The sequence below is a fragment of the Mustelus asterias genome, chromosome 8 (assembly GCF_964213995.1).
Source record: "Mustelus asterias chromosome 8, sMusAst1.hap1.1, whole genome shotgun sequence".
NCBI lineage: Eukaryota > Metazoa > Chordata > Chondrichthyes > Carcharhiniformes > Triakidae > Mustelus > Mustelus asterias.
The window spans coordinates 83642880-83663368 of NC_135808.1; the positions used below are offsets into that span (position 1 = coordinate 83642880).

General features: G+C 39.7%; 1 protein-coding gene across 4 annotated transcripts in view; it reads left to right on the plus strand.

Annotated features, from left to right (window-relative positions):
• alg6 (ALG6 alpha-1,3-glucosyltransferase) overlaps positions 1 to 20489 on the plus strand; it is a 53328-nt gene that overhangs the window by 20020 nt on the left and 12819 nt on the right. For all 4 annotated transcript variants that reach the window (XR_013498533.1, XM_078218402.1, XM_078218404.1 and 1 more), the window contains 3 exons: positions 5690 to 5775; positions 8032 to 8116; positions 17179 to 17249. Coding sequence is in view for 3 of the 4 variants with exons in the window: in XM_078218402.1 (XP_078074528.1) it covers positions 5690 to 5775; positions 8032 to 8116; positions 17179 to 17249 (242 nt within the window). In the remaining variant the exon portion in view is untranslated. The remainder of the gene's footprint in view (positions 1 to 5689; positions 5776 to 8031; positions 8117 to 17178; positions 17250 to 20489) is intronic.

Consider the following 20489-nt stretch of genomic DNA (forward strand, 5'->3'; position numbering starts at 1 on the left):
ATCAAAGTTACAAGCGGAAAAAGATTGTGACTGTTAGCCCGAGTAACTCGCTTGTTCTGGTCCAAACAGCTTTCAGCAACATTCACCTCTTCAAATCTCCAGCAACAGGCGCAATTAATGGAGCAAAAGAAAAGTTTTTAAATATTTTCTGAAACGGAATAAATTGGAACCATTTTCCACATGCAAATTTAAAAGAAAATCTTGTTTGAGTGGTGTTTTTTATCTGCGTGAAGAAAGCCGAAACCACAACCACACACTGCCTGTACGTAGCAGAGTGGAAGTAATACAGCTGTTGGTGGGCTCCATAGATTTGTGTCATCTTTTCTACTTCTCTTTTTAAAAGCTTTGGTTTTTGGAGCAAGCAAGGAAATGGATTGACGGTTCGCCCTGTCCACGCTGCACATTGGCTTTGTAACTCTGAGAAAGAGGATGCATTAAAAAGATCTGTACAGTAAATGGGATGCTTTTAAGTGTACGGTAGGGTCAAAGTTTCTGTGTGCAGAACAGTTCCTCAAAGCAGCTTATTATTACATTTTTTTTTCTTTTCACCTAATTATCTTCTGTTCCTTCTCTGAAGTTGTCAACTTATTCAGGCATATGGTTCCACAGGCGCTACCCACCTCCTGATGTCTTTCAAGTGCGACTCTAAACAGTAACTGTCAACAGGCCTCTTAACTGGCTGTGGTATCTTATCCAAACCCAACCCTGTATTTGTTCCACGTTTAACATACAAATACTTTACACTGGCTTCACTGGCAAGAATTGGAAGCCCAAATCCCTTTCCTCCTTCCCAATTGTCCTTCATAGCAATTGAAAGATGGTTTCTCCTCCCCGCCCTAATCATCCGTAGCACCCCAGCCATGATCAGGAATTGAATCTGTAACTTCCTTGGTCTACGTGACCCAGTATCACATCGGGGAGAGCATTTATTTGGTGAGTCATCAAGGCACTTTTCAAAATACGTTATTAATATCCTATTTAATATCAATATGTAATAAATATGGCCACGCAGTAAATCTATAGAATTTGCTAATGTAGTTAATTTCTTTGAGCTGAGATGTTTCAGTTACATAACACCGCCACTCTTGCATATCTCAAAAGCACTTCACATATAATAACTTTGAAGTGGATTGACCATTGCTAGTTTGGCTACATAGCAAGTCACCTTGTATGAAGTAAAATCTTTCACAGCAGTGAGATGAATGACAAGTTTATTTCTCTGTGGTGTTGGGTTGGGGTGGAATGTTGGCTAGGACGCTATGAGCACTTGTTCATCAGATGGTGCCATGGTACCATAAATGTGTACTGGAGCAAGCAGAATAGCCTTTGGCTTGAATTTCTCTTCAAAAGATGGTAACATCAATACAGCATTGCCGTGTGAGTCTAGACTATATATATCTTGCATAACAAAGACACTATTCTCCTTATGGTCTTGGGTACTAGATGACAAAACCAAATCAGCTGGTTTCTGGGCTGTTAATACGTACACGGTGATTTTGACAGCTGACAAGACTTGTATTACAACAACCTCTCGGCGTCACAACTGAGCCGAGTTCCAGAATACCTGAATGCGAACGTCTCAGCGTTGTTTTCCTCCTTTTTTCCTATTCCTTTACTATATGATGTATATGCACCTGCTGCTGCAGAACCTTTTTGAGAACTTTGTTTACTTTTTTATCTATGTTGAGACAAGTATTGTTTTTTTAATCTATTTGTCCATCTGCCCTGTAATGTAGAGCCCAGAGATACAAAGTGGAACATGTGTTTGATTTCTCCCACTCTGCTCATTTTTGTGTTCTCTCTGGAGTGAGCCAAGAGCCCAGTCTTGCTCAGCACGTTTGGTATCCTGGCATAAGATGTACTGACAGAGGTCCTTTGCCCTGCATTCCAGCTCTAGCTGATGTGTGGTGTTGCAGGGACGAGTAAGGGGGTAAAAGAAGAATAGAATGTTGTGAGCAGGGAGGGCAGTTGATACTGGACAATGGAACATAAGTTGCAAGAGTCCAGTTAAAAGTGAGAGATTGAGCTTAAAATCAGAAAGAAGTTTCTAAATCTAAACTGTTTTTCCTGGTAGCTAGTGACTCTAGTGCTTAGAGAAAAGCAAGTATTCTCTATTTCTGGAGGAAGAGGCGAAGGGGCGAGAGTTGTGATGTTTTTGTCTGAGTTAATTGAGCCTAATCTTCTACATCCACAATCCATGTGAGCACGGTCCAATGGGGAAAAAAAAATCACTGAATAGGGATTTGGAACGGGAACACTAGGCACCTCTTCCCTTCTGAACAAGTGGCACCAAACTTCAATGGAGCACTGCTAATGTTGCTCTGGCTGAACCCCAACTAACGGTTCAGGCTTTGGAATCAAACTGGAGATCTTCCAAGTTTGCATTCCTCAATACTCATTGAGTAGACTTGCTCGGCCAACTGGGGCCACAACAAAACCTCAGCTTTTTCAGAGAAAGCTACTGGGTATTTACTGCAGACCTAAGAGAGGAACTGCAAGTGCGTTTGTAGTGGTTCCTATAAGGCTTTGCGGGCACCATCGTGATAAACCCCTTTAAATGTGAAGAGTGCAGAGAAAAATTGAGAAAACGACCATTATGTGGGATAGGAGAACTGATTTCTAAGTTGCTGTTAGGAGATTTGAGGTTGCTTTGATGTCTATGCTTTATACTTTGTGTATTTGTAATGAGTAGGCCCCCTCTCGCCACCCTCTTCCAATCTTTCTCTCCATTGCAGCCGCCTTGTTGTCTTTTATTAATATTAGCATTTATCTGAATTTCTGTATTCCAAAGCTCCAGAAATGTTGCTTTACAGGTTCTCCTCCTCCACACTCTAACCATATTAAAATAAAAATCCATTGCACAGTAAACTCTAACTCATTCCTTCTTTAAGTTATTTTCCTTCCCCCTACAATCAAAAAGTTTTTAAAACCCAAGCTTGATTTCATCCAACCAATACCACTTGATTTATCCTGCTCCCTCTCTCACTCTTCAGTCTTTGAGCTGCCAAAACTGAACAGTCGATTAGACTTTCCTTGGTTATGATCTATTCTGAGTTTCCAGGTTACAGATTTATGACAGTTAAATGGACATATTTTCTATGAATGACCACTAGTCTGTGCTATTGTATAGTTTGGTTGTAATCTTCACCAATGTTAGAAAATTAAGATTAAGACCATTTTTCTGGTACTTGCAATAGTTTACATCTAATGTTGCCCAATAGCAGCAGGTGAAATATTTGATTATTCCTTTGGTGTTTCAGTCGCTGAGTTGCATTCAGTGAACTTGAGCATGAATTCTAGCTTCAATCCTCCAAGTATTCGTACTCCACTGACCTCCATAGTTGGTGTTGCTGTACAATGGAATGTTTCAGCATCATTTTAAGAGGCGGCTACTGTGGCCTACCCACGAAGGCTCATCCCCGCCCATTGCATTGTTCCAACTGATTGGTTAGGTAGGGTGTGGAGATAGGGAAGCACAGACTCAGAGAACAACTAGAGTTGGCTAAACTTCCACTTTATTAATTTATTATGGTCACAAGTAGGCTTACATTAACACTGCAATGAAGTTACTGTAAAAATCCCCTAGTCGCCACACTCCAGCTCCTGTTCAGGTGTACTGAGGGAGAATTTAGCTTGGCAAAGCACCTAACCAGCACATCTTTTGGACTGTGGGAGGAAACCGGAGTACCTGGAGGAAACCCACATGGACACAGAATGTGCAGACTCCACACAGACAGTGGTTCAAGCCGGGAATCGAACCAGGGTCCCTGGCCCTGTGAGGCAGCAGTGCTAACCACTGTGCCACCGTGCTGCTGGTCCAGTTATGGTACTCAGTAACTACCAAAGAAAACAAAAGTGAACAATATGAGGAGAGACTCAGAACTAAAATTGTTTTTATTAAGATTGAGAACGGATATGATCCCAAAATCTGGTGGGCCATGAGGTTATAAATTGCAGTGTTCTACAGTTATGCTGCTGTTCAGACTATGTGACATCTCATTGATGCCTTGCTTTGGCCTTCTAGATGTTTCCTTAGTCTGTCCCTCTTAACACAGTGGTGGGACCACACATTGCAATGTTGTGTAGTACTATTGTGCTAAGTGGGACATATTAAGAGAATAATGGGGAGAATATAGCTATAAATTGAAAGACTCATTATGGCATGGAAGAAGGCCATTCAGCCAATTCAGTCCATGCCAGCTCTTTGGACAATCCAGTCAGTCCCCTCCCCCCCACTCTGTCCCCATCATCATGCAAGTTTATATTCTTTGTGTCCATTCAATTTCCTTTTGAAATAATTGGTCACCTCCTATTCAATTACCCTCGTAGGCAGCAAGTTCCAGGCCGTTAGCACTTGCTGTGTTTTTTAAAAAAATCTTCCTCACTGTATCTCTTGCCCAAAACCGTAAATCTGTGTCCCAAATTCCTCATCCAATTAATAAGCTGGGGCCTTTGTTTAGGTTCTACAGCAGGATCATCAAACTTTAGTCTATATTTGAAAAAAAATTAAAATAGCTAAATATTAATTGGAACCAGAAAATACCACACAACCTTTCAATCTGTTACCTCAGACAACCTCTCCATCAGGAGAACAATTTGAAGTCCCTAATAGAGGACATGAAGAGGCACCAAGCTATTAATGTAAAATTGCCACCGTGTTAGTCAATCCTAACTGGATTCCATGGGTAAAATTGACCACAGTCGTACAGGAACTATAATGTTTCGTGCATCATTCATGAATTCATTGTATACTTTTTGTCATTCTCAATTCCATTCTTAATCAGAATTTACTTAACTCCTGACTGAAGAAGTTATTCTGTTTTTGCTGGATAATTGTTCCGGATGCTCAGTTCCCTGGGCAAGAAACCTTTTTTTAAACAGTACATTTGTTTCTCCAGTAATGCACTCATTGCTTAAGATAACTAACTTGTTTATTAATGGTTTTCAATCACGTGGAACAGATTCAGCAAAAGCTGATGAAGCTGAATAAATTAACTCCTCCACAAAGGATTCAGATAAATATCTGGTTGGACATATAGTAACGGACTACAATGGTTCTTGTCTTGCTAGGTGAAAAAAGGCTATTGTCCATGGGTAGTAACAGAATAGATAAATGTTCCAGAATATTTATGCCTCAGAATGTTAAATGGAGGAAATGGAGTCCATGATTGAGCAGATTGTACATACTGTGTGGAAGGAGTGATGAATTTGTTGGCCATTTTTCATTCTATGCTTTCTAACCTCATTTTTCTGACAATGAAAATAATTCTAGTTTTCGTAACTTGTTTTTTCATTATCTAACATTTTAAATCCCTGGATCATTATTGTTGTGCTTCTCTAAAACTTCTCTATCTTTTAGAAGGCCTTGTCTCAATATCCATCTCCCTTATTTGAGTGCATACTTGTTGAACGATACCCACTGTGCGAGCATTGTCCACAATTTGCATGGTCCACAGGATCCCATACTTCGTATTATTTCACTATGTCGGTGGAAGAGCAAGGAAGTAAGCAAATGGCGACTGTGGTCATGTGACATCACTGAGGTGAAGCTGGTTACCGCATAGTTTAAAAATTGGGATCCAACTTATTCTGTTTCTGATCCTTGTTAAAGTTTACCATGCCACAGGTACTCAATGAAATAATTTGCATATTGCGTCTGATGATTATTTACATGTTTTTTTCTAAATAGGATAAAGTCGCAAATGTGTGGTGCAGTTTATCTGTCATATTGAAGGTGAAGAAGGTTTTATCACCTTTAACCCAGGTTTGGCTCAGGTAATGTTCTGCTCTTGTCGATCTACATTACGTCATGAAGACATTTCATGATTTTTCTTTCATCACCAACACCCTGTCCCCACTCGTCCTCATTTTTGGGTAACTAATTAACATAACTAATTTATGTTAATCATGTGAGTTTATAACTCCCATTCAAACTCTCTTCTCATCTTTCCTGAAGATGGTAACTTGTTATGATATGGTTCAATAGATGCTAACTATTCTCCATTATCATGCGCAAATCATCATTCGGCGAAGGCTCAAGTGTTTGCACCATCTTCAGCCAGAAGTGCAGTTGAATGATCCACCTTAGCCTCCTTCTGGGGTCCCCAGCATCATAGATGCCAGTCTACAACCATTTCACTTCACTCCATGTGATGTCAGGAAACAGCTGGGTGAACTACATGCAGCAAAGGCTATGAGTCTTGACAGCACCCTAGCTGTAGTGCTGGAGACTTGTTCTCCAACCTTCTCAGCTCTCCAAAACATCTCTGAACCCTAACTACACCAAATGACTCCCAGGGCTTTTCTTTGAACTGCAAACCACATGAGGTCCAAATTGCAACCAACCTCTGAGCAAATGGCCAGATAAATTGAAATGAGAGAACCTACTTAAACTCCACCCATCTCCATGATGATATAACCTTTAAGGGTTACAGAATGCTTTCAAACTAATTTAGTTCTAACTCCCAAAGCAAAAGATCTCTCTGTACTGCCCTTTTCTGCAAGCAGTGTAGACACTATGCCTCCAGTTCCCCAGATCAGTAATCCCATCTACTGTTTTAGGATCTTGCCTTTCTAGCTGTTGTCCCCTTAGGTCAACATGGCTCCATAACGTTTTTGAGTGTAATGGACTCCAAACAGCTTTAGATCCATTTATCCCACTTTCAACAGTTAAACTTTAATTTTCACAGAACTAAAAATTATCTGTAAAATATTAACATGAACCATCAATTAGATATTTGCAACAGTGTGTATTTCATATTCACAACTTTGTTGTTTCTACTTTACGATATTTTAGTTTGGACAATATTTGATGTGCCTATTGGTGAGAGTGATTGGACTATTAGTGACTGATTTGAATGGCCAGATTGTGCAGTCTGTGAATGATCATTGCAAGTGATCCTAAATTTAGCCTTTTAAAGTTCTTGCAATAACTCAGCAGGCAAATATGCTGCCCCCTGTAGTGCTGTGCTATATGGACTAGGAAGCTGTGACCCCTGATATATTTAAGTTCACTAGTTACAGCTGATATGACATTACCAATTGACCTCATTGCTCTCTTCTACTGAAGAGATAATCCATATATTGGCTTCAGAGGAAAAGTGCTGATTTGCCAACGGTAGGTGGGGGCTCGCTACATGATATGTTCTCTACATGAAGAATAGTAGCATGGACACACACAATGGACTGTCAGAACAGTCCACGAGGCTTCAGAAGAGATGGGAAAGAAAAAGTGAATTACTGTATCAAAAGCTAAAATTTATTTTTGTTTGTATAGGTCAGTGTCTTTGTATGTATTTTCCCCTGTGGGGGAAATCCAGCTGAAAGGACTAAAACTCTTTTTTTTCCTATTGGCAATGAGACTATTCGGGTGATGCCAGTCTAGTTTCTACTGGGCATAGGTTTGCAGGAGAAAACTGTCACAGATAAATTGCAACTATACTAGGAATCTACCTCAACCACGAGATTGGAAAATGGCCACACTGTATTGTAGGGTTGGAGCTAAGGCAGACTGTTATGGAACATTTACTATGTATCAAGGGGGAATTAGGTAAGTGATTGATAGGGGATGATGGTTTTCTGGACTGGTACTTCAGTTTTCTTATTTCCCAGTCTGATATCCAGTATCTTTAGTAGCACAGACCTTTAGAAAAAAATGCATCCTATTGTTATCACCAATTAGATGCTCAATTGAAGTTTGTGGAGGTTATTTATAGCTCCAGAAGGTTTTCCTCAAAATTAGTTCTAAAATGATGGTGTGCTCATTCTTCCTCATTATGGGTAAAATTCTTGGAATTGGGTAGGTTGGCATTTGATGTTAAGTGCAGGTGCCAATTCCCTAGTCTCCAGTAACGTATCAAGAAGAGACTGATTTGATGTAGGACCTTTCTCAAAAGAAAGGCGATGTTATGAGGTAAGTCAGCCCCACCACTCTTCCTCTCCATTAATTAGTTTTGAAGTATTGTTGCCTATTTTGCATTTGATGTATTGCTATTTTATAAGTTAGCGGCTTAACGATGTTTTGTTTTTCAGTTTTGCTGCCACACTTCTGACACTATTACCTACGTGTATCAAGCTGACAATTAATCCCACGCTAAATGGATTCAAACTTGCACTGGTAAGTCTAGAATTTACTTTGTTTAGGTCATAGTAATGTTCAATGAGTGCAATTATTTTATGTTTTCAAATTAGCTTTTCCGTGGTTCAGTTGATAAGTAGAACCAAATTATTTTGACCAGGAACGTCCCTTAATTCACTACCCCTGTTCACTGCTCTTAGCCAGAGCAGCAGTGGAGGAGAAATAACCTGAGTTTGTTTCTTTAACACCATCCAGTGATTCCAGTCAACTGCATGTGTGTAGACATCTGATAGTGACAGGATATGACAGAACTGTGTTTCCCTCCACAGTTGAATAGCTTGATAACATTCACTTTTTCACCCCTCACATAAAGAATAAATGTTTGGTTGAGGCACCAAGGGGCTGGTGTCATCTGAGGAACTGAAGCTCTTTTCCCCAAGTTTAGATTGCATTGTTGTACTTCTCCAGTGTTTCCTATTCACTTCCACTTACTTTCTCACAACGATCACTGGACAGTGGTCAGGAATGGAAATGCTGGCTGGGTTTTTTCCTTCCTAGCTCGAATGACACTGGCATGTCCATTGTGGCCCTGAATTGGTTAACTTACAGCTAGGGCCTACCTACTTTGTCACTGCATCATGCGGTGCATTTACCCACCCAGTTATTAAGAGTTCCAGTTTAAATAAAAATTATTTAAACACAAATTGTTTGTCCTTTAATATCAGGCTGTTAAAAGCATTTTTAAAATACTACGTATAAGAGAATTTAAATCTTCACCTTTAGATTTTGACCTTCTGGTAGTTTGGCACTTATTCAGGGAATGTAACCCAGTGTATTAAGAGTGAAAGTGAAGACAGATAATGACAGGATTCCATCATGTTACAAGATCCCTCCACGGCTGGTAGGGAACATGTGTTGTGGAATGTGAGTTGCACTCTGTAGGCACACGAGTTTAAAACAAAATATCAGCAGTATTCTGTGGTCCTTGGTGGGCTCACCCAGTGAAGACACTGCCCAGTGTACTGCTAAGTCATGTAGATTAGATGATTCCAGGTTCTATTGCTTATCTACTCAGTTAACTGATCTTCTGGGACAATAGTTGGGATTTTATAATTGACTTCATTGCCTTAGGAGGGAAAGAAAACCAGTTTGTGTACCCAGTTTTGCTTACTGTCTACTGACTCTTCCTGGATATGTCTGTTGGGCGAGGACATCATCGGGCTCAGCTGAAATGCAATCCACAGTTGGTTGGTCCACAAACATTAGTTTCTTCAGCCAAAAATGACTTCTTGGGTCAGATTCTAGAGGGTAGTCAGCAGTGGTGGAGCAAACATGAATTCAATGAAGGAAAAGAGGGATCATTTCTTTGGGGTGGGTGGGGTTTGGGGCAGGAAGGTGAAGACAAACTTTAAACAATACGTTTGACATAATTACAAATTCAACTAATTTGTTTTAATGTGCTTGTAACTTGGAATGTAAAATATTTGCTTTTTTTAAGTGTTTGTGCAACAATGAATTTATGAATTGTTCTCTAATAATGTTTTAAAATGCAGCAATAATTGACTCAAAAATGCTCTATAAATCTTGTGATTCATTACCATTCTAAAAGTGTTGACAGTTTTGGGAGGATTGGAAATGCAGATTTATGCTTGGAGTGCAGAATAACTTTCACTGTGACAATATATTGAAGCTTCAGCCATTTATGAACAACCTAAGTCAATTCAAATAGTTTTATTTCAGATTATATTAATAAGGAGCATATTCCCAACCAAAGTCTTGCTTAAAAGCTACAGTCATGGATGGCGTGCTATGGTGTGATTGATTAGAAGGTCTGTAGCTTACGGTGAGCTATGTAATGCATGTCTGTCTTTTCTTTTCCTTGATTTCAATCATATCACTGGGGGCAATTGTTGCCAGGAAAGTTGCCACAGGAAGAAAGGGCAATAATTTTTCTGTTTTGATTGAATGCATTCACCCTGGAATTGGAATTGAGTTAGATTGGCCTGCAATAGAATCTTGTGGCACCCTTTTACTGCAAAGCAAGAAAGGGCAAGGCAACTATTTTGGTCAATAGCCAGATAGTCCATGGACAGAGACTTGGAGCATGGGGAGAAACATGTCTGCTGAGACTTTCAGGTGAATGGTAGCCAGACCATTTTGACTACTGCTACTTTGTTACAAGAAGTATTTTGAAGGTTTCTTCATGGCTTTGAGGAAAATGTACCATGATCTGGTATCAAGACACACACACAAGCAAATCTTGATTGCACCTTTAATGTAAGAGTTAGCTGATCACAACCAGTGGGGTGATACAATTGACTTTCCTTCCTAACCTGGGGCACAATCAGAATTTCCTCTCCTGATTGCAATAATATGAATGAGTTGATGCTCTCTCTTGTGGATGGCCTGCTGATACTGTGTAGACCCGTGTAAGTAGAGAGCTCTGGATAGATAATGGCTCCTCTAGGAATGCAGCAGCTTCTGATCCACCAAGCTTTTGGTGGGGGGGCGGGGGGGTGGGGTGGCGGCAGTTTAACCTTAATTAGGGGGCAGTGTTATCCCAGCTTTCCAGCACCTTTTGAGGGGGCACAATTAAAATGCTCTTGGCTGTTCCTTGATACCACTTGGCAACTGCCCCTAGTTCAATGACTAAAATTCGGAAATTGCAGGAACAAATCTGGACCCCACCTCTGGATTGATGCATTCCTAAGAGTTTATTGTTAGCTGGGTAATGATAAATAATTAACACTTGATTAAGCCCACTCAGAAATATCAGAGGGCTGCTGGTATTAATTAAACTGTAATAAAAAAAAATGTTGGAGATTTTAAGCAGGTCTGGCAGCATCTGTGGAGAAAGAAACAGAGTTAACGCTTCAAATCGAATTTCCAAACAGATTTAATAGGAGCACAAGTAGGCCATTTGGCCCCTCGAGCCTGCTCCGCCCTTCAATAATACCATGGCTGATCTGACCATTTTGAGTTCTACATTCCCCCACACCCCCGATAACCTTTAATTCCCTGGCATAACAAGAATCTATCCACTCCACCTTAAAATCATTCAATGACCCTGCTTCCACTGTTTCTGAGGCTGAAAGCTCAAATTGCAAAACCATCAGAGAAAAGAAATTGTCATCATCTCTGACCTTTAACGATCTCTAATTTAAAAACAGTGCCCCTAAGTTATGGATTCACCCATAAGAGGAAGCACTCTTTTCACGTTCACCTTGTTAAAACTATCAGGATCTTATGTACTTCAGTCAAATCACCCTCTTCTAAACTCCAGTGGAAACAAGTCCAGCCTGTCCAACCCATATTCATAGACAACCAACTCAATTAGGGTATCAATCTAGTAAACCACCTCTGAACCGCCTCAAATGCATTTACATACATCTTTAACTCCTTGGCCCTGCTGTGTCAAAAGAGATAGGTGCATGTATGCCAGTGGATCACTGGAGTGACCTGACCTCTCCATGGTGTGTGCCTGAGCAGGATATTTAGATGGAGGTTTTAGGTTTCCCAAATGTTAGAAACCCCCCTCAGCCTTGGGGTCAAAAGGAGTGCAAAGCACAACATTTGGCACCAGTTTGGCTGCAGGTACAGCATGTAATCATGTTCTTTAAGGAGAACAAAACTGCACACTGTATTCGAGATGCAGTCTCACCAATTCCTTGCATAACTGAAGCATTATATTCTTGCTTTTCTGTTCAATTCCTCTCCTAATAAAGGATAACATTCCATTAGCCTTATTGATTATATGCTGTACCTGCATGCTAACATTTTGTGACTCATGCACAAGAACACCTCAATCTTTCTGTACCTCGGGATTCTGCAGTCATCCTCTATTTAAGCAATATTCTGCTTTTTTTATTCTTCCTGCCGAAGTGAACAACTTCACATTTTTCCATATTATACTGTTAGGAAAACAAAGGTCGTTTTAAGGGATTTATATTTGTATTGGTAAACATTAGAAATAAGATATCGTTTTAAGTGTGCTCAAGTTAATGTTTCTGTGCCTGAAAGGGTAAAGCCTACAGTTAGATTCATGTTTGTATGTGTGGCGTTGGTTCAGTTCCAGCTGTCTTTCTATTGTGCTTACAGAGGGCTGCAGCATGAAGGGTAAATAGAAGTAGTAGTCACTGCTTAGCAACTGGGGGCCCTTGTGATATTTTAATGAGGCTGGAAAGCTATCTAACTGCAGTTTGCCCTGCTTTATCCTTCTATCCTGAGGGTGATATGTGACGGCTCCTTAAAGCTGTTCGACAGTCTTACTAACACTTTGACCTCTCTCAGTGGATGACAATAATTTTGGAGTTATAATCTGCAATTCATCTCTAATCGTGGACTTTACCCCTTGTCTTTTTTGATTTTGCGATGTTATTTATCATATTGTCAGGGATAATCTAGTATATGAGCATTGAGGTGAATTTTGCTTGTTATCCTTTGAACAACAGAGATGTCCATTTGTTTATAACGGAACGCATCCCTCAGCGTGTTCCTTTAATTACTCTAAGCTTAGGACACAGATTTGATCCTACTCTATTCCTGTTGTTCCAGGGGTGCAAGGTGGCATGGGGGATTACCTGAATTGCTTCTGGTCCTGTGTCAAAATTGAATCCTAGTGTTTTAATATCCTTAAAGAGCTTGTTGGGGATTGCAGTGGGTAGGTTGTATGACACTAGTGCTGTACAATATTTATCTGTTTTTCTTTTATAATCTGTACATTTTTAATGGTGATATATTCTATCCTTTACTCTTGTCATAGCTAATGTGAGTAATGCCAACTGCGGGAGAGGTGGGTGGGTGCTTTGGTGTAGAAATTGTGGGTATGGCCCAATGTGTCCTCACAGCTGGTGCGGAAAGTCTCCTTCGAACTATTGGTGTCAAATTTTTTTCCTGTATTATTTTGGGGTCAAATAATCTGATGGGCTCCTGGAAAGGTACAGACAGCACATATCCTGGGAAAAGACATTGTTTCAATGGTGCCCCTGGTGTAAGCTGAAGATGGGGAAATATGGTGCTCACCTAAGCATGGTGCAAGAATCTTTGGCCATCCAGCCTTTTCTATACCTGTCAATATCCTATAGTCTCCTTGGGTGAATACACAGTAGCTACTTTGTAAATCCTGGAAGATGCGGATAATACAATTGTTTGAATGGAATGCATCCTTCGGCGTACTCCTTTGATGAAGTGAGGTAATGTAGCTTAGAACACCGTGCTGTCCTATTATATCCTTGATGTTTCAGAGATGCAGCCTGGGTTTGGAGGCCTATCCACTTTGCCTTTGCCCCCGTGTCAAAATTAAATCCTTGAATGCTTGAGCTTGAGAAGGGGAATTTCACAGTAACTTCATTGCAGTGTTAATGTTAGCCTTACTTGTGACAAATAAATAAAAATAATTATCCTGGAATTGGCAGTATGGGAAACTATCTTTTGCTTATGCAAAAGATAGTTTTGTTGGAGAGTGCGCTGTGTAGGCTGTATGACACTTGCATGTCTTTTCTTAAAAGGGAAGTTGACAAATCTTTGTTTCAAGCAACTCTTCTGGAGGACGATGGGTGTCTTGAACTGAAAGAGACCGTGTTTGATGTGCCTCCCTGTCACCTTGTGGACAGCTGTGTCAGCAGCTCTTCTGAGATACTCCATTTAACTTTATCCTTAATAAGACACCTCTTCTTTTTGGTGCTAAGGTTTCCCTGGTGGGAAAAAAATCCTGTTTTCTGTGGAGCCCGAGCAAGTATTTTGCTTTGGACCTCGCAAGAAGTTGGGCTCCACATTGACTTATTCCTATAAAGTTTTCCATAAATTACGTAGCTCTAGCCCTAGTGTTCTGTGGGCAAGGGTGTGCACCTTTATGCCTGTAATCATGGCTTTATCTTGTTATTCATTTTTCCCCGAATCTCTGAAGCAAACTTTAATTGTTTGTGGAGGCGCCATTTGTAATAAATAATGAATAATCTGAACCAATTGCATCGGTGCTCTCTTGTCTCTGTCTGTACATGTGAAAAAATGATTATGCTGTAATGTACCAATCCTTGAGAGTATGTTGTGTTGTTTGTAAAATGGGGAAAATCTTCAATAACAATATTTTTAAAAGTGGAGCAGAACCTTTGTTTAAAAGTGTCATTTGGAAAATCTGGAGTGGATTCCAGAATGCAAACTGCTAAGGGAAAGCATTATAGTGAGAGAAGATTTTAAAGTGTGCTTTTTGGGAGTGGTGTTTGGAAACTCTCATGTTACAATCATTTGGAGGACTTCTGAGGAGAAAACCACAGACACTAACTTGGGTTCAGAGTGGAGTTTGTGTATTTGACCACAGCCAATCTGTGTGCTTAAAAGGGACTTTATGGTAATGAGACCATTCTATCTTGTAATCCATGTTAATCTTAAAATCTGCATGTATTTGTTAAATTAAGGGGGAAGTAAATTAATACTGAAATAATTTGACTTTTCATGCTTAATTTTTTTTCTTGTTAAAACTAATCAGTGATCCTGTGATTCTGTACCTCCACATTTTATAAAACAAAGTAAAAGTTGTGTTTTTCTTTGAGCCAGGGTTCCATTCTGGAATCTTCCTGTCGTGTTATAACATCAACTGGGAACGTAACAATGCCCCCTCTCCCAGATTTTTGCCTACTCAGCTTATCTATATCCATCTACAAACTCATATCTTTTTCAGAACATATTTTTCTACCTAATTTTGTGCAGTCTGTAAATTTCGCTACCAATGCCTTCACTCCCCTCATTTAAGTCATTGATTGTGAAAATTGTAAAAAGTTATGGCCTCAGCACAGACCCCTGCAGGGCTCCACTTGTCACATCCTGCCAGTCAGACAGACCTATTTATGCATACACTCCGCTTTCTTCTTGCCAGCCAATCTTCTATCCAGGCTAATTTGTTACCCCTTACACCTTGAGCTTTTATTTTCTGCGATTACCTTTGATATGGCACCTTATCAAATCCTAGTACAGTACGTCTACATCTCCCCTTTATCCACAGAATATATTACTCCAAAGAACTCTAATGAATTGATTAAGCATGATTTCCCTTCACAAAACTATGTTGACTCTTCTTGATTCCCTTGTGCTTTTCTAAGTGCCCAGCTATAACCTCTTTAATGATCAACTCTAACACCTTCCCTACATCAAGCTAACTGGTCTATAGTTTCCCGTTTTCTGCCTCTCTCCCTTGAATAGAGAAGCTACATTTGCTACTTTCCAGTCTGGTGGAACCTTTTCAGAATCTAATGAACTTAGAAAGATTAACATCAGCACATCTACCACCTCATTAGCCACCTGCTTTAAGATCTTGGGATGAAGTCCATCCGGACCCAGAGACTTGTCTGGCTGAAACTCCATCAGTTTGCTCAGCACCACTTCAATAGTGATTGTAATTTCACCAAGTTCCTCTCTCTCTCTCCACTCCCTCCTGATTTACAGCTATTACTGGAGGGTGTTTTGAATTCTTTGAAGCCGGAACCAAAATATTTGTTTATTTAGACCATAAGACATAGGAGCAGAATTAGGCCACTCAGCCCATGGGGTCTGCTCCGCCATCCAATCATGGCTGACATCAAATTTCATCTGCTGTTTCTTTGTTATCTACCATTAATTCCTTATTGTCACTTACCAGAGAACCAACACTCACTTTACTTTGTTCCTGTTTAACTACCTGAACAAACTCTGTTTTTACATAGTTAGCTGGCTTCCCCATATACTCTAATTGCTTTCTCCCGATTAACCTTTTCCGCCATTCAATGTGTTCTGACCAATTACCTGACTTGTCACCCATCTTTATGCAGATATATGCTTTTTCCTTAAGTTTGATGCTTTCCCTAACTACTACAGTTAACCATGGATGGTGGGTCCTCCCTTTAGAATTTTTCTTTATAGTAGGAATATACTTATTCTGAATATTCTGAAATATTCCCTTAAATGTCTGCCATTGCTTCTCTATTGACCTATCCACTAGCCTAGTGTCCCAGTTCACTTCTCAGCTTCTATGCCCATATAGTTGCCCTTATTTAAGTTTAAAATACAAGTCTTAGATCCTCTCATCTCCTTTTCATACTGGATGTAAAATTAAATCAAATTGTGGTCACTGCTACCTAGAGATGCCTTTACCCTGAGGTCACATTCCACAATGCTGAACCAAGATCATCTTTAACTATTGTACAAGTGTCATCCTTGATCAACAATGCGACCCCCTCCACCTGTACCTAGCCTCTTATTCATTTGAATGTCATATATCTATCATTATTCAGGATCCAATCCATATCATTCTGCAGCCATATCTCTGCAATGGCTATCAGATTACATTTATTTATTTAAATGCACTCTCTCAATTTGTTTACTTTGTTATGAATGCTATGTGCATTTGCATTTAGATACAGAACCTAATGTTTTGTCTTTTTGTTGTCTTTGTGAAATCTAGGGTGGGATTTTCCGGCCGTGCTTGCCCCAAAACCGAAAGATCGTGCCCGAGGTCAACGGACCTTTCCATGGTTTCCATAATGTAGGAAATGAGTGTTGGGAAATGGCAGGAAAGGACAGAGACTGGGGGGGGAATTTTCCTATCCCGCCCACTATAATTGCGTGGCGGGCGAGGTAGGAAAACTACAACCCCCCCCCCCCTTTCCTGACCCTCATTTCCCATATTATTTACTTTCTTCTCTTACCTTGTCTCTATTCTTTGATATATACATCTTTCCGTGTTTGATTCCTTGCCCCCACTATTTAGTTTTAGGCCTTCTCTACCTCTGTAATCATGGGTCTCAAAAGAACACTAGTTTCAGCACGATTCAGGTGTAGACTGTCCAAATGGTACAGCCCCCCCCCCCCCGTTTTCCCCAGTACTGATGCCAGTACCCCACAAATCGGAACCCAGCTCTCCCACATCAGTTTTTGAGCCACGTGTTCACCTCTCTAATTTTATATGTTCTGTGCCAATTTGTATGCAGTTCAATATGACTTCAGAACTGGAGAAACTGTACTCTAGCCATTAGAAAAGGTGAAGATTGGGGAGAAACTACATTGAAGATGTTTTGCGATTTGCAATTGACAAAACTGAAATTAAAATCCTTTTTTACTTTTGCAATTTCCAGGTGAATTGTTCTTTGTCATTCTTCCTGTTTTCCTTCCAAGCTCACGAAAAGTCTATACTTCTGGCTGCTGTGTAAGTTTTGAATATCTTTTATTTTAACCGCGTGTGAGATGGAAATGTAGAAACCATGTGATGAGCAGCAGAGTAAATGAAGAGAACTCTCTTTTCTCTCTCTCTCTATTAGGTCTTGTTATGGAATTGCTAATAATAGTAAAGTAGGTAATTCTATGAGATGTTTAAAATAGAAATCCTGAGTCTTTTCCTGCCCTCAGTTTCTCCCTTTTTGTTCAAAATGTTGACAGTCTGTAATGATTCTATGATTCTGTAAGTGCCAGCAACTTTTCAGAGTCTCACTTAAGTGGCTGTTTTTAATTAAAGATTGAATCTAAATAGTGAAGGCAGATAGATTATTCAACTCTAGGGGTGAGGGTGGTGGCAGGAGTTGGTTGGGGGGTGGGGGGGTGGTGGTGTGGTCGGATGGTGTGAATTCAGATATTACAACCTAGCCTGCAACCCCCTCAGTTAGGTATGGATTTCCTGCATGGATTCAGAGGATAGCAACCAGAAGTGTTTTTTTGCAACCTTCCTGATATAAACTGTAGCTAATTACAGCTCTAATTATCTCATCTAAAGCAAGCAATCTGGGGCCTTCATGGTCTCTATGGCTTACTAACTCATCAGGCAATTATATCCCCTTTTTTATATCTTAATGCAGTATTAAAAAAGATATTTTCTTCCCTCCTCATTTTTCTCAGTCTTCCTATTCTACACGGACATTCCTAGTTTTACAGTCCCTTCTGTAATGTTATTGTGTCCCATTCCATTGACATGAATACAAAATGTGGGAACTTGCTCATTCATGAAGTCATTCTGCCAGAAGAGGAGATTTACATAAAACATCTCCTTCCAGTCTGTCGAAACTATCATTTCAACATAATATTGAGGGCTGTGTATGTCAATAACTCCCATTGTAACGTTAACGCGGTGAGTAAGTTTTCCCTTTAAGTTCATTGAGGCCCATGCATGGTCTAAGATGCACAGAGAGTTCAGATCTTCAGATCATGTGCCTTGATTTAGTGTTTAAAATTGGTTAGTTGTGATCTTTAAATTGAATGGAATCAGACATTAGAGGCACTCAGCTGACTTGAAAGGAACATGTATTTTAGTTTGAGTTAGTAGCACACAATATTTCAGCTTCTAGATATTACAAACTATGAAAAATAACAGGATGTGATATAATGAAAGGGACTTGCACAATTTATTTCTAAACAAGTTGTTTAGAAATATTTAATTAAAGACAAACTTTATTCTACTGAGTCCCCTAACTTGCGCCAGGCAAACATCTGTCTGCTTGACGTGCCTCTATTCTTGTTACTATGTTTTTAAAAAAAACTATTGATTGAGCTTTCCCAATGGTTAAGTAATTAGATGCTCAGCCGAGTGTAGTATTGAGACATAAAGGACTTGGAAGTTACCATGTTCACTCCATGATTTTATGCTGTTAGTTGGCCTTGGCTTGGGCAGCGATTTTCCAGGCTAGGTTGAGATAGAATGAAATAGAAATCAAGCAAGTCACTAAGCAGTGCCCCCTGCTGGAATGGGCACATTTATTGATGACTGGCAAGATCAGCATTGGATTTGGGATACTGCAATCCCATAGCTGACAATTCCATTAACAAGGGGCTCAAACATGAAGAACGGTTAGTTGGCTGAGCAACTATGGCTCAGCTACATTTGCTGCAGTCAAGAACATTTGAAGTATCATTGGCTGTCAGTGGGGAAGGAGGGGGGTGGGGGGGGGGGGGTGCACTGAAGTTAAAAGTCACCCATGACGAGCATGTATCATAGAATGTCATATAAATAATATTCCTTCGTTCTTCCATTTTAAAAGGGAATTTGCATATATGTTTCTTTATAAATGAGTCTAATTCTCACGTTCCTCATGACAGTATGATATTTTCAGTCAAACTAGTAGACATTAGTTTATTATATATATTATAATTAGTTCATTATAAAAGATGACATGGAAATTTTTCCATCAAGGTCAACAATCCCATCCCTTTTTGAAAGATTAAACCTATCTAGCCATGTTCTTACTGCATCCTTCTGTTCCTCCTCTCTTCAGAAATAGACCTCTTTATGTTAACAGATTCAATAGCCTTCCCCAACAAATTATTTCACAAATCTAAAACCATTTGCCTAACATTCTAGCCTTAACGGATTCATTTTCCATTTATCCCTTGGCAGTTGAACCTCTTGATAAGCAATGTGCCAGGATCAATTTTGTCAGTTCCACTCTTAATCTTAGAAACTTTGTTTGCGTTTTATTTTACCATGGAAAACCAGCTTAACTCTCTTTCTTGTAACTGGAATGCGACAGACTGACCCACTACCTGTGCTTTATGAACCCATTCTTTATTTGTGAGGGTAACAGTGGTGTGAACTATGAACACATGACTGATGAAAATGGGAGAATACAGAATGTATCTGGGACAGATATAACATTTTCAACAGTTACAGTTTAATTTCTATTGATTTGCTAGTACAGGTTGAATATATTATAATATGGTACATTAGCTTATTTAAGAAATTGCTAATTTAATAAAAGTTCAGTGATCCGACACTGAAGTTCCCTTGTCATAACTGCTTCAATGATAAATTTCCAACACAATTTAAATTATATATTTAATGCAATTTACATGTTCAAGTCATAGAATAGAATAGGACTTGAACTTAACTTGCTGACCCAGAAATGTTACCAACTGAGCCAAATTGATACTTTCAGCTCACGAATAGATGATTTGTGCAGGCATTAGGTAATAGTCTACATAATGAATTTTGACTGACCTGCCATGAAGGTGAAGTAAGTAAATGCACCAAGCACCGAGGTATTAGACTGAAAAAAAAAGAAGGAAGTGTTCTAATTTCATCTCTGGTCTTTGCTGAGTTATTCACCAGGGCAATGGTGTGGTGCTACAATTAAGTTACCTGGGAGGGAAAATTTAGACGCCGAACCTGCTCCTGGTGGCTATGCAGGCAACCTTGATTCAGCAAGGCTGATTATATTGTCTGAAAACATGCAATTCCTGTGATGTTCCCACCCCAAATAGGCACTCGTGCATGCACATGTGCAAATGAATAGTTATTTAAATGACCGCCTCGCCTCAAGAATGGGAAGTAGACTCTGCAATGAGGTGCCAGCAATTGAATATGAATCACTCCTGTCTGATAATGTAATTAAAAAAATTTAAATGAATGTACGTTCACTTATGAAAGCAAATTGGACAGAATACGTTGTGCAACACTGCATGG